At 37.6% G+C, this 12,923-nt stretch overlaps 2 protein-coding genes across 3 annotated transcripts in view; one reads left to right on the plus strand and one right to left on the minus strand.

Moving 5' to 3' along the window:
* Nucleotides 1–571: 571 nt before the first annotated feature.
* LOC148357720 (P2X purinoceptor 5-like) overlaps nucleotides 572–12,923 on the minus strand; it is a 12,966-nt gene continuing 614 nt past the window's right edge. The window contains exons 1-12 of one of the 2 annotated variants that reach the window (XM_088344933.1): nucleotides 8,835–8,976; nucleotides 7,190–7,340; nucleotides 6,959–7,030; nucleotides 5,629–5,704; nucleotides 5,347–5,443; nucleotides 4,127–4,204; nucleotides 3,906–4,044; nucleotides 3,702–3,838; nucleotides 3,541–3,634; nucleotides 941–1,006; nucleotides 781–863; nucleotides 572–708 (exon numbers count right to left, since the gene is read on the minus strand). In XM_088344933.1, coding sequence (XP_088201059.1) covers nucleotides 657–708; nucleotides 781–863; nucleotides 941–1,006; nucleotides 3,541–3,634; nucleotides 3,702–3,838; nucleotides 3,906–4,044; nucleotides 4,127–4,204; nucleotides 5,347–5,443; nucleotides 5,629–5,704; nucleotides 6,959–7,030; nucleotides 7,190–7,340; nucleotides 8,835–8,971 — 1,182 coding nt within the window. In that variant the 5' untranslated portion in view covers nucleotides 8,972–8,976 and the 3' untranslated portion in view covers nucleotides 572–656. Of the gene's footprint in view, nucleotides 709–780; nucleotides 864–940; nucleotides 1,007–3,540; nucleotides 3,635–3,701; nucleotides 3,839–3,905; nucleotides 4,045–4,126; nucleotides 4,205–5,346; nucleotides 5,444–5,628; nucleotides 5,705–6,958; nucleotides 7,031–7,189; nucleotides 7,341–8,834; nucleotides 8,977–12,923 lie in introns of those variants that run through there. The other variant, XM_088344934.1, reaches the window with a different exon arrangement.
* dhx40 (DEAH (Asp-Glu-Ala-His) box polypeptide 40) overlaps nucleotides 9,775–12,923 on the plus strand; it is a 14,332-nt gene continuing 11,183 nt past the window's right edge. The window contains exons 1-3 of the mRNA XM_088344926.1: nucleotides 9,775–10,097; nucleotides 11,948–12,093; nucleotides 12,166–12,285. Of these exons, the coding sequence (XP_088201052.1) occupies nucleotides 9,926–10,097; nucleotides 11,948–12,093; nucleotides 12,166–12,285 (438 nt within the window). The 5' untranslated portion in view covers nucleotides 9,775–9,925. The remainder of the gene's footprint in view (nucleotides 10,098–11,947; nucleotides 12,094–12,165; nucleotides 12,286–12,923) is intronic.

Below are 12,923 nucleotides of genomic sequence, written 5' to 3' on the forward strand. Positions count from 1 at the left end.
TCTCCACTGGTGACAAAATGTGCATTTACTGGGGTTCTGTATTGGTTCATCTCAATAAAAAACTGAACTTCAGTAATTTCTGGTACTATTTAGCTTGGTGCTCCACCAATATCTGGATATGGCCATAATCAACGTACTTGGTAAATACATCTTTAAGTAAGATCTGACTTGATTGAAGCCAAGGACCAATTTGTTGTTTTCAATAACAAGGTCACCTGAACCGGGGTTTGAACGCTGGATGTTATTTAAAAAAAAAAAAAACTGAACTTCAGTAATTTCTGGTACTCTTTAGCTTGGTGCTACACCAACAACTGGATATGGCTTTAACCAAAAATGTGCATTCACTGATGTTCTTTATTGGTTTATCCCAAGACTATTTACTGATGTTCTTTATCTCAATAAAGAATTATTTTCAATAACAAGAGAACGTCACGCGATTGGGTCCTGTGTCTGTTCTGGTTCTGACAGTGCTTGTGATAGTGTGTGTGTTTTACGACCAACTTTATAAATAATTTTTATTTATATTATAATATCTGACAATATTTTTGTTAAATAGTGGGAAAGAAAGATGCGGGAAACTAACACTTGTTTTTTTCATTGTCTGTATAAAAAATATGACATTTTTAAATTACATTCAATAGAAAAAAGTTAAAGTGCTAGGATTCCTGACTGCTTTTCTCATGTTTGCTTGCAGCTTCTTCGGACGGCCTGTAGGGCGACAGAAAAAGACATCAGCAAACCATCTGTCTTTTGAGTGGACCAATTCTTCGCTGCACTTACTGAGAACCTTCGAACTTCCTTTCCCGATAAGCGATGCCATTCTTCATGATGTAGAGAAGGATCATGTCACACAAAAACACTCCCTGTTCAATACAAACTGGAATTGTCTCATGTATGGATAATAAGTACCTAAAGAAGGTAAAGAATGGCTGCTACTTACCACGCCCATTAAGGCCAATCCTGAACCAACGCTGATGGCTGTAGGGACAATATTGAACATTCCTGCCTAAAAATAAAAAGATCATTCATTAAACTAATACTTTCTACAATTAATTTTATCGTATGGTTATATTTATTATATCACGTCGCTTAGTTTAGTGCCATTGAACTAAGTTTGGCTAATGAAGTTACATGTTTATATTATTCTGTTAATAGATATGCCGTTTTCAATCCCAACATAATGTTTAAACACACTGATGAAGATCTTCTAAACTAGTGTGTCGGGCAACACCAGTGTGCCATAAGACCTTGTCGAGTGTGTGGCATGAAATTTGTTATCTTCCCCCCCAAAAAATGCTATTGTTCAGTATCTTTGCTTTCTTTCAGTGATCTACGGAGTTAACGTAACATTCATCCATGTCACTTGGTAATTAAGTATAAATCTTGCACATAAAAGAAAAGAAATGTTCTGAATTATTATTTTACTTTATAAGATGTAACGTAGTATAAACAGTTGTATTCCACAGACAGATTATTCTTGCTAATTTTGAGTGTTTTTTTTTCTTTTTCCTGATTTTTTTTAACTTAAATTTTTTTTTTTTTCATTTGTAAAATTCTAAATTATTAACCAAAATAAATAAGGTGAATTACCCCTGAGCCACAGTGACGACAAATGACAAAAATAACTTTGTATTTTCAACTTTGGAAACATAATAAGTTAAAAATAAAAAATAAAATAAAACAAATGCTGGTATTACATTTTAAAACATTTTAGGATGTGAATTGGAATTGGAATTGTGCCCAAGATTATCTAATGAAAAAAGTGCAACTTGGCTCAAAAAGGTTAAAAAAAAACACTGATCTAGAAAATAATTCCAGAAATTCTTCTTTTACTGAAAGATCTTTGCTCACAAGGACAGGTATTTAGGACAGTCCAAAATTCCTTAGGTCCCAAGTTCAACTGAAGAAAAACAGCCCGAAGCATGATGCTTGATTACACACACTGTACCTTGTTGCATAATTATAAAGTTAACTGTCTTGAGAAATATTTATTTGAAAAAATACTCCATGTAATAAATAAACAGCATTTCAAAAAAAATAGTTCACAGTTACACCTTTTTTTAGGTTAAAACTACAATGAATTATTGAAGCAGTTTATCATATAATGAAATGTACTGCATTAATTGTTTTGTGCTGAGATCCATTAATTAAAAAAAAATGGGTTAGACCTTAAAACTTTTTATCATTTAGACAAATCGGCAATTGATTGACAACCAGTTCTGGGTGTACTGCATTCACTGCTTGGAGGTAGTTGGGATATGCTCCAGCATGCCTAACACTTACTTGCCATGAAAGTACTAACATCTCAAGTTGTTATGATTTTACTTGTATTTTTGAGAGAATGGAAGTACAAATATTTTAGAAGAACTACTTTATGTTTATTTTGTTTTATGTGGTACAGCATTTTGTTTAACTCATGCACTTTAGCCAGAAGAGTACAAAAAAATGTGTTTTTTCTTTTTTGTAAAACACCTTAAACAAATTTCACGTTAAATTTGACTTTTTAATTGTTATTGGTAAACTTTTAGAGTATTATTGTGCCGAATAGGACAGCAACTTTGTCATGGAACAGGTGAAATGTAAGTAGAGTGTAAAATAATGTCCTGCATGAATAGTGACCAAACTCTACCACTTCAAACGTTAGACTACTGCTTTTCTCCCCTTCAAAAAGGCCTATAGATTAAAAAAAAATCTACAGATTTGTCAAATTTAAACAACAACAAAAATATCTTTACTCGAGACTAGTATTTTAGTCCATTACCGCTTTAGTTCGGAACAAGACTCCAACTATTGTCAAGACCAGAACGGAATCAGGACCCAATTGCGTAACGTTAACCACAAGTTTTATTGGTAGAAAGAGGAAGGGCAGCGCCCGCGATCCGGTACTCGCTGGACGCCGGAAGCAAGCCGCTCACACAATCGGATCGTGGTCCGAATACGGAAGTGGATCTTCCGTAGTGGGAGACGGCAGTATCAGGGAAGGAAAAAAACAGGTCGACAGCCAGGACAGGAGACCAAAAACGTGGTCGGGATAAAAAAACGGGTTGTAAGCCGGGACGGGAGAGCAGACGTGGTCAATCAAAAAACAGGTCGTAGCCGGAGGCAGATGGGGAGATCAGGAACGGACAGGTGGAAAAACGAGTGCAAATAGGAGACACGCGGGAGTCAGGGTGAAAATGCTTGTCTTGTAACAATGGCGATTCGCTGACAAACTAACAGCCAGAGAGTGACCGGACTGGGCTTCAAAAGGGACAGGGAACCAATCAGGTAGCCCGCAGCGGCTCGCGCCAAATGAGTGGGCACAAGTGATGCTCGTCAGTAATCATGACAACTATTGCATTAGATTACCGTTTTGGTAAAAGTTTGCCACTTCTGGTTTTAAACAAGCACATGGTTATTTGTTTGTTTTTGTTTTGTTTTTTAATATTCAATAGACGGGATTGTGTTTCGCGTGTGAAAATAGATAAAATCTCCCGCTTTTTAATTATAAAAGGTTGGCATGTATGCATGCATGCACGCAGGTGAGAGTAATTTGCTTACCCTGCCATTGACCATGATGTTAAATCGAACTCCGTAGACTTTGTATAGCGACCTGTAACTCTCACCTACTGAGTTTTTGTAATAGCGAGCGTGTCTGTCGAAAACCAGAATTGTACAATAAGCTAACATTTCAATAGACCTCACTTTGAATTGTAAATAACCTAAAATTGAATCCAGTTGCAATTGTTCTGTTGGAGGTGGTGATGTCCTGGCGACTGAATCGGTACTCAGGGTGACATTCCGAGTAACCTTTGTCAAGGTCACAGTCCCACTGGATATGGATGCCAATGGAACCACCCTGGTGGGAAACAGTATATGTAGTGGTAAACCTGATAGCATGATATAATTATAGTGATTACACTTACAAATTTTGCCATGTCGTTGAAGTTGTATCCTGCTCGCGCCGTGATGTCCCCCAAGCGAAATATAGGGCAGTAAGGGTGACGTTTTTCATCGTATTTGCATTTCAGATAGGACACGTCAGTCGTCTCCAGAATATTGGACCTCAGAACAAAAAGAAAGCACATCGATAGAGTATGGTATATTTTGGTTGTTTTGTGTTTATTGCATTTGATGAAGACCTTACTTTGAAAATTTAAATTTGGGAAATTGTATGAAATTCTTGATGTAGATGGTGAAGTTTTCTGCGTTCGTCAACAGAGACCTATTAAAAAGACATGAGTTAACCTCCAAACAATAATTGATTTAGGGTTTATCAAAAATTCATTACATAAATGACATCAGAGGTCGCCGTCCTTTGTGAAGCAGCGAGAAACTTTTTAATTATTGATTAGTGCTACCAGTTTGATCCACATTTCTGAAATAACTGTCCTGTTATTGGTGGGTAGGTGGATCCCTTGACCACTAGGGTCATTGGGGCACCATTTCATGTGGTGCGCCTTGGCCAAGTACAGCCTGGTGACGCCCATCCCTCTCCAGGCCAACAAATATTTCCACCCACTCTCAAACCGTGGACCTTTTGCATGTTACGCGAGTTTGCTAACCACTGCACTATCACTATGTTATTATTGTGTTATTATTATGTTATTATTATACTGTAATATTTAAAATAGCACAGACGTTATAAATTACACAGGGCAAGTGGTGAGTTAGTATAGCTTCATTTTAAAAATAAGTTTACATAGTTAAACATTGACCATGTATGTAATGTGATAAGTTACAAGTTTAGATGTGACTCAACATAAAGAGAAAAGACATCAATGGATTTGAACTTGCGAGAAAAAAAGTGGACCCAAACTTAAGTTTAGAAATTTGAACATTTTCTAAAACCTTTCCTTTGAGCCCATTCTTTTTATTGAACCTCCTAGCCCACAAAAGCAGACCCGCCCTAAAGAGTGTGGATATCAAAGAACAGCCACATGATTGGCGAATAGTGACAATGATGTAAACAGTGCATAATAGTCCAGACAACAAACAACAGTGAGTTATAATAGTCAACATAACGAACTGGCATCCCATGCAATCTCCTTTTCAGGTTTCCAATATCAAAAACTTAAAAAATATTATCAGATAGAAACTGATCGTGCTAATTCCAGTTTAGTATTAATAAAACAATTTAAAAACATGGTTGTTTTTCAAATAATTGCTTTCCATTTTTTTATATTTTAAGTTTTACTAGAAAATCACAATAACCCATGACTGGTGAAGTATTTTCAGAACCAGTACAAAGGCTACCCAGGTCTTCTTTGGGGGATTCCTTGTGACCGTGTACGCCACAATAGTGATCCCTAAATTAATTCAGTAAAGATAAATGAACGTAATCCAACCCAAAAAATAGGCCCTTACTGCGGTTTGAACTTTCTTTCTACAGGACACCATCCAAAGATTTCACAGGTTCCTGGCGACTTTTCGTCCTTTCGCAGGCATCGTCCACTCATGGCTCCTTTGTCAAAAAACAGAATTTTGTTTTGCTTAAGTTTTACAACTGCTGCATTTTTTTAAGAAAGAATAGTGCTTAAAAGGTGCTTAAAGATTTGGAGTTCTGTACAACAGAGTGAATCAGGATTTGATTTTATGGACTATAAAGTACATTTATTGAGTTTGCTAGCGAACTACAAAATATCCTACCATGACCTGACACCACCGGCTTTCCCTCTTTGCAATCCTGGTCTTCCTGACAATGTCCGTCCAACACTTTGTGGCTCTGTGAGAAAATATAAGCAACAAAGTGCTATTGTACGACAGTAATTTCTTGCTTTATCCTTGCCACTGTATGACATACCACTATGTGTAACAGCAATTTGATTAATAAGGACAGAAATACTGCTGAGTAAACTAACCCAAACATACTCAAGCTCTGTAACCGTGTGACACTGGAACAAGTTGTTTATTTTTCTTAGCTGCCGCAAGTATGTCCACACCAAGAAGCTTAAAAATCTGTGCAGGTCTGCATTCACCTAACAGAACTAAGGGTTAGTAATAATAATCTTATTTACATGAAGTGAGTGAACGAAATTGATTCAAGCGGCTGTAACAAATTAAAAGATTGATTTTTTTCAGTAAAATATTTTCACTTTTACCATTAAAGGCTCCTTCTGGAGTAAGCTTTATGTTGCCCAGGTGCCCTACTTTTAAGTGTCAAATCAGTGTATATGGCAACCTCTACTGCCTGGAATAGTTTCCAGATGATCAGGCATCAAGAGACCAAATAAAGCAGCCCGAAAGTAAACACTACATGACATTTTGCCACACTCACGGAGTGTGAAGCGGCCTTGTGAAAGTACATAGTGACTTTCTTTGCTTAATTTATACGGTTGACTCAAACCAATGGATCTACTTGCAGAATAAGTAAAGATAACTTTTTCATGGTCATTACTGTATTCTGTTCCTAGTTTATTTTTATACATCAATTTACTATCCTATCATCATCTGTCCCACTGTTTTTTCTGTGCAAGCCATGTGATATAAAAGCTAATCCCTATTATTGAGTCGGATGTGTTGGAGTAGACCAGTGGTTCTCAAATATTCGGGGGCACTTGTGTGTTTGAACTTTCTTTTTTTTTGACTTTCCAAAGTATCAAGTGCAAAAGCACCTCCACCACAAGGGAGCAGTGGAGCCTTTATTGGCAGTTTTTTGTTTAAATTTAACCTCCACACCATGCATATGGCACAGAGCATTTAGTATGAAGTGCGGATACAAAGTGGAGCAGACGCTCAAGTGACCCCATAAAAAAGAATTAACCCAGATGAGGAGACAGACTTCTTGGGGGGCGTGAGAGGATTTCTTCTTCTGAGGGAGGGCGTTACCGAAAATAATTGAGTGGACAGACGTGTACGATAGAGATCGCTTTGTCAAATAAGAATTTACAAACATTTGCATATTATATGTACATGATTGGTAAACGCTTGAAACTTGATTCTGATTACTAAAAAATAAACCTCATCATATTGTTCATACCTCAGCACAGTATCCCAGCTTCTGATTGGGTGTCTCTAGGAAATTAGTGACAACAAAAAGAACAGCTTCACCCTGCATGTAAAGAGGCAACCAAGGTCATAAAAAAGAACATATTTTACACAGACACCACCTGCTTAGGGCTACAATACATAACGTTTTGCATACCAAACAGTTATCTTAGCTTAGACTAACAGTGATCTTAAGTGCACCTGGCTGAATGAGAGTTTTCACCTGTGGTGGGATGACATAGTCTTCTGGTCCCCAGACCATCATTCCCGACTCAGTGGTGTCGGTCACTGAGACCCCCTTCAGTTTTGTTATCACTGTGCTCTGGATGGCTTCGTCCTTCTCCTGGTAGCCCTTCTTGGATATAAAAACCCAGCTGGCAGTGGGAAGGGAAAATAAATGCTCTAACACTGATAATATTGAAATATCTGATCATGAAAGTTGTGGATTTTCAACATGTTTAAAAAAATACCCACAAAAGGTGACGAACCCTGAATGGAGGGTTCAACTAAACAAGAGCAGGGGTCTCCAACCTGCTGCCTGTGGGCACCAGGTAGCCCCCTGAGAACACCCGAGTACCCCAGAAACATCTTCTGCAAATATCTCACCAGTGACGGGTCATTGCAATTTTTTAGGAAATTTGATTTCTTTATGGTTTACTGAGCCTATTTTAACTCTACTTTTAATAGTAACATCCTGGTAATAACGAAAAACAAAATTGTTATAATTGATAGGCTGTTAGCTGAAAAATTAATTTCAAACTTTTAGCCCTTTGTGCCAAGTATTAACAAAAAGTAAGTCTGTGCTGACGCCTAAAATAAACTGGGTTCTGTTTAGCCCAACACAGTAGCGGGTAATTTTGACCTTTGGACAACAGGGGGGTTAAATCTTTTTTTTTTCTATTTACTTTAAAAATAAAACGGTAAATTACACATCATTATTGCTGATTTGGGGCATTATTTTTGTTATTTCTGTAAAAAAAAGGGGGAGGGGTAAATAAATAGCAAAACAGGTTAAAATATAGTAATACCACAAATTACAGCAAAACTATTGACCAAAATTACCTACTGCACCACGGTGGCCACGAATAATATAAAAACGTTTTACTGTCAATTTAGGCACCATGGTAACATGTGCCGGGAGTTATTTTTACGCATTCCCGATGAACGATGTAGCCTTGAATTTTTTTAAACGTGGGGTGAGTAGTTTAAGGTGTCCTTAAAAAGTTTAAAATCACATATTCCTTTGATTACGTATGTGTTAACAATGCCCAACTGAGTTCAAAGAGCCTTAAACAGATTTTTTTGTCACCGCGCACATCTGCTTTTATCACACTTTTATTATTGGTGTTCCGCCCACACAGCGCATTAGGCAGGAGAATGAGGGGGAGGAGAGTGATTTTACGCGTGTGCTTTAGGTTTTTCTTTTTTCTAGGATGAAACGGTCAAAGTAAGAAAAGGACTGTTTAAAATACAGCCCAAATGCCAACCCAAAATTCAATAAAATGAAAAAGGAAGAGTATTCGAGCGCATCTAAGAGAGACATGTGCATGCGCCATACAAGTAGCTCGACAGAGGCTGAAATGATGATTTCAGCCAGAAGATGGCATCAGCGAGTAAAATATTTTAAAGTTACGGACACCACCTTCAAAGAAAAAAGTGTGCCTTGTCTAAAAAAAGGTTGGAAAACACTGCACTAAAGGACAGAGAACTTAGCACAGTTTGGGGGGGACTGTGTAATTGTAACAGTTGGTCCCAGGCTGTGTTGGGCCCGCAGACCGCAAGTTTACCATCCCTGATACTGTTAAATATCAAAACTCACTGGATATAACAAATATGAAACAACAAACCGACTGAAACGGATCACTCACCCTATAATGTAACCGATGATAGATAACTGGATGAGTCTGTACAAAATCCCAACTTTTTTATTTTTGGCAACTATGTATTTTTCTGTTTTGTAGTCCAAAAAAGAAAGAAAACATTCTTTGCATCGATTTGCACCCATCCCGACTGCGCTCGACTGAGGGCGTTGTCAAGTAATGCATCGGCGTGGCCACCTCTCCGAAGTCCCCAACTCCCCCCTGCGTATTTCTGAACTGGAAGTTGGCGAGATTCGTGCTTAGCTCCCACCCACGCTCGGGCATAACTTCCACTGTGCAATTCATCACTTGTGTTTTTAAATTGTATTTTGATGTTTAGGAATAGATTGTGTTTTTTTTTATGTGATTACGTCATCACGTTGCTACACACCGGTGTTCTGCCGAAACGTCCTACTTTGTGGAGACGTCCTACCGTTTGCTGATCTGATAGCGACTTTTTCTTTATTATATAGTAAAGGTAGCAAAATTGAAATCCAGAATTATTGCATACATAATTTTTACTAATTACAGTGTGTTGTTGACAACAATCACCATGCTAAAAAGATACAACAGAAAACACGCCGGGCTTAAAAGCGTCATCAGTAAATAGTAATTTTAAGCAGTGAAAGATTCAAATAAGACTAAATTAAAACGAAAATTGTAAGTACAGTACTCTTCCTAGGAAATTGCAATCATTCTTGTGCGCATGCGCACTAAGCACCTTTAGGACCTCTCAATGGGTAAGAAGGAATTTCAGAAAATCGGCGCAGGTAATCAAACGAAAATTTAAGTAATAACAACATTAAACGATTAACAAATATTATGTTCAAAGGTTTACACATTTCAACAACATAAATTGTCAATTGTATTTTGTTGTAGTTTATTTAAATGTTAAATTGTTTTACTCCCTGAACAGTTTCCGCCGACACTGGGTTTTGGACCACGCGTCCAATGATAGACCAATAGGAGATCGAGAAAAAATAGTTTACGGAAGTACAGTTTACGTTATCTTTCCGTAGAGTACAATTTAGTTTCCTTTCACAATTTTAAGGCTTTCTTTTTGTATAGTGTCTTTTCATGACATCACTTCAGTACCAGTAATGTCAAAATTGACGTCAAAACACCCCAAGGAAAAAGACTCAAAGCATTTGCCAATCTACAGGCATAAAGATAAACTAGTGAAGGCTGTGAAGGAGAGTACTTTCTTGGTGGTCACCGGTGAAACTGGCAGCGGAAAAACTACACAGCTTCCTCAGTATTTGTACCAAGCAGGTAAGTTATCTTATTATTAATCCTATTTGTACGTGTCTGCCATTAACTCAACAGAAAGGACTTTTGTGGGCGTTGGATTTGGGCTGATCTGGTCTGTTTTAGACATGATTTGGCACAAAACTGGACGCCTAAAATAAACTGGGTTCTGTTTAGCCCATGCAATGTAGACTAATATGGTCCCAAATTAGTTATTGTTTTGTTTAACTTGACTAATGTGGTCCCCAAAACTGTCCAACGTCTTGAAAGAGTTGTTTTTAAATCAAAGACGTCTTTCGGACCAGGTTATTGCGTGGCGTGTAAACTAATCTGGGGCTCGATATAGAATAGAATAGAATCGTCTTTACTGCCACTGATTACAACTTACTGTACATTGTTAACAACGAGATTGGACGTGGCACTTCAGGATAAAAGTGTAATACAATGATTTAAAGGCCAAAAAATAAGATAAAAAGAATATGAAAATACATAGGCAATGCTTATAAGGTAATACCTGTGGACTGGCCTTAGTTGAAAGTGCTTCAGAGCCAGAAACATTATAAAAGTCAAGTAAAGTCATGTTTATTTGTATAGCCCTTAATCACAAAGAGTCTCAAATGGCTACACCGACCACAGATTATTTCAAACCACAGACTATTATTAAGTCATCCGCTGATCTAAAATTTACAAGAGGGCAAATAATACATATATATTGTCAACATAAAATATAGGTTATTCATGTTATAGACTAGAAGTGTGTTTCAAGCTTAGATTTAAACATTTCCACTGAGGTTGCAGATCGAAACAATGTTTAATACGTTTTTATTAGCGACAAGAAAAACAATTCTAAATCAGAGCTACCAAATACCAAGAATCTTCTGTTTTATATGCCAGTTTGTAGAAAATCAATAAATGTGCAATTTCTATTAAAAACTACAAATTATCAAGAAATGTTCGTTTTTGTTTTGAAATGTTGATTTTTTTTTCTAATACTTTGATTGTTACAAATACGAAACAGGTTATACTAATACCACATTTTTGCAGTAAAGTTAATAAAGATTTCTACCGCGTGTTTTGCAGTTTAAGTCACAACATTGTCTAAGAACAACTTTCGACCTAAAAATGGTGCTTTTAAATAGTACTAGGAAAATATTTTCCAAATCTGAAAATTCTCCTTATCCATTATGAAATACAATTTTCAATATTTGTTATATCCATCCATCCATTATCTGCACCGCTTATCTTCAGTAGGGTCGCGGGCGTGCTGGAGCCCACCCCAGCTATCTTCGGGCAGTGGGCCGGGTACACCTAGAACTGGTTGCCAGCCAGTTGCAGAGCACACAGAGACAGACAACTTACTTTCTAATTCACAACTAGGTACAATTTGGACCGGACAATTGACCTGACTCACACGTTTTTGGAATGTGGGAGGAAACCGGAGTGCCTGGAGGAAACCCACGCAAGCACGGGGAGACCATGCTAACTCCACGCAGGAAGGTTTGATCCTGCGACCTCAGAACTGTGCCGCACACATGCTAACCACTGTGCTGCCGTGCTGCCTGCTATGAGTTATAATCATAACAAAATCGTACAATAAAGCTATCAATAAAAAAAAGTTATTTTGCGGCGATAACATTGTCTAAGAATCACTTTCAACTTATACATCCACCCATCCAGTTTCTGGCGCGCTTATCCTCTTTAGGCTTGTGGTGACTTTCAACCCTAGAAAATCTGAAAATTCTCTTTATCCATTGTAAAATACATTTTTCTATATTTTGACTGCTCTGTAAAATAGTGTAATGACATTTAGCATATACTGTACACCAATTTTGCCAACCAAGTGTATGATTATGATCCTCTTGATTCTTTGACAGGCTTTTGTAAAGATGGCAAAATTTGTATCACTCAACCGCGGCGGGTTGCTGCTATCACGGTGGCTCAAAGGGTTGCCCATGAGATGGACTGCACTCTGGGAAGAGAGGTGGGCTACCAGGTGCGCTTCGACGACTGCACCACTCAGGTGAGGGAACGCCACAGAACCGACCCTTGTTGTGCGACACAATGGTGAGTTTTAATGATCTGATTGATGCAGGACACAGACTTGAAATACATGACAGATGGCTGTTTACTAAGAGAGGTCCTGGCAGACCCTGCCCTGTCTCATTACAGCGTTGTAGTCTTGGATGAAGTTCACGAACGAAGCCTGAACACTGTGAGTATAAATTTCCTCCTCCTAAGCATTTTTGGGTTTATTCTGTTTTCACAATTGGACACCTGCAAATGAGATTGCATAGGATGCCAGTTCGTTATTTTGACTATTCTACCTCAGTGTTGTTCGTTGTTTGAACTATTATGCACTGTTTAAGTCATTGCTAATATTGGCCAATAATGTTCCTGTTCTTTGATTCCACACCTTCTGGAGTGGATCTGCTTTTCTAACCTTGGATATTTGATACAAGGAAAGAGCTCATGGGAGGATTTTAGAACAGGCTTGAATTTATATTCTGAGGTTTGCTCTCTCTCTCCTGTTCTCCTTGCAAATTTAAAATCTATTGATGCCTTCTCTTCTTGATTTGAGTGTACTAAACTATAAACATATCAACAATGAAACATTTCCTTAAATAATTTATTTTAAATTTTTGTTTGAGATTGTCCTTGCTTTCATGTAAGTTTCCGATCCGGGGGTGTTGTATTGGGTGTCTGTGCAGCCCTTTGTGACTTGTGATTGAGTGCTATACGACTAAATATGACTGGAGTTTAGTTGAATCAAATAAGAACATTGAACTAATTATTCCCACAAAACTCACTGATACTAGACTGCAAAATATATTGCATTCTTTAAAAAAAAAA

The sequence above is a fragment of the Urocampus carinirostris genome, chromosome 10 (genome assembly GCF_059441175.1).
Source record: "Urocampus carinirostris isolate Australia breed hairy pipefish chromosome 10, RoL_Ucar_1.0, whole genome shotgun sequence".
Taxonomy (NCBI): Eukaryota; Metazoa; Chordata; class Actinopteri; order Syngnathiformes; family Syngnathidae; genus Urocampus; species Urocampus carinirostris.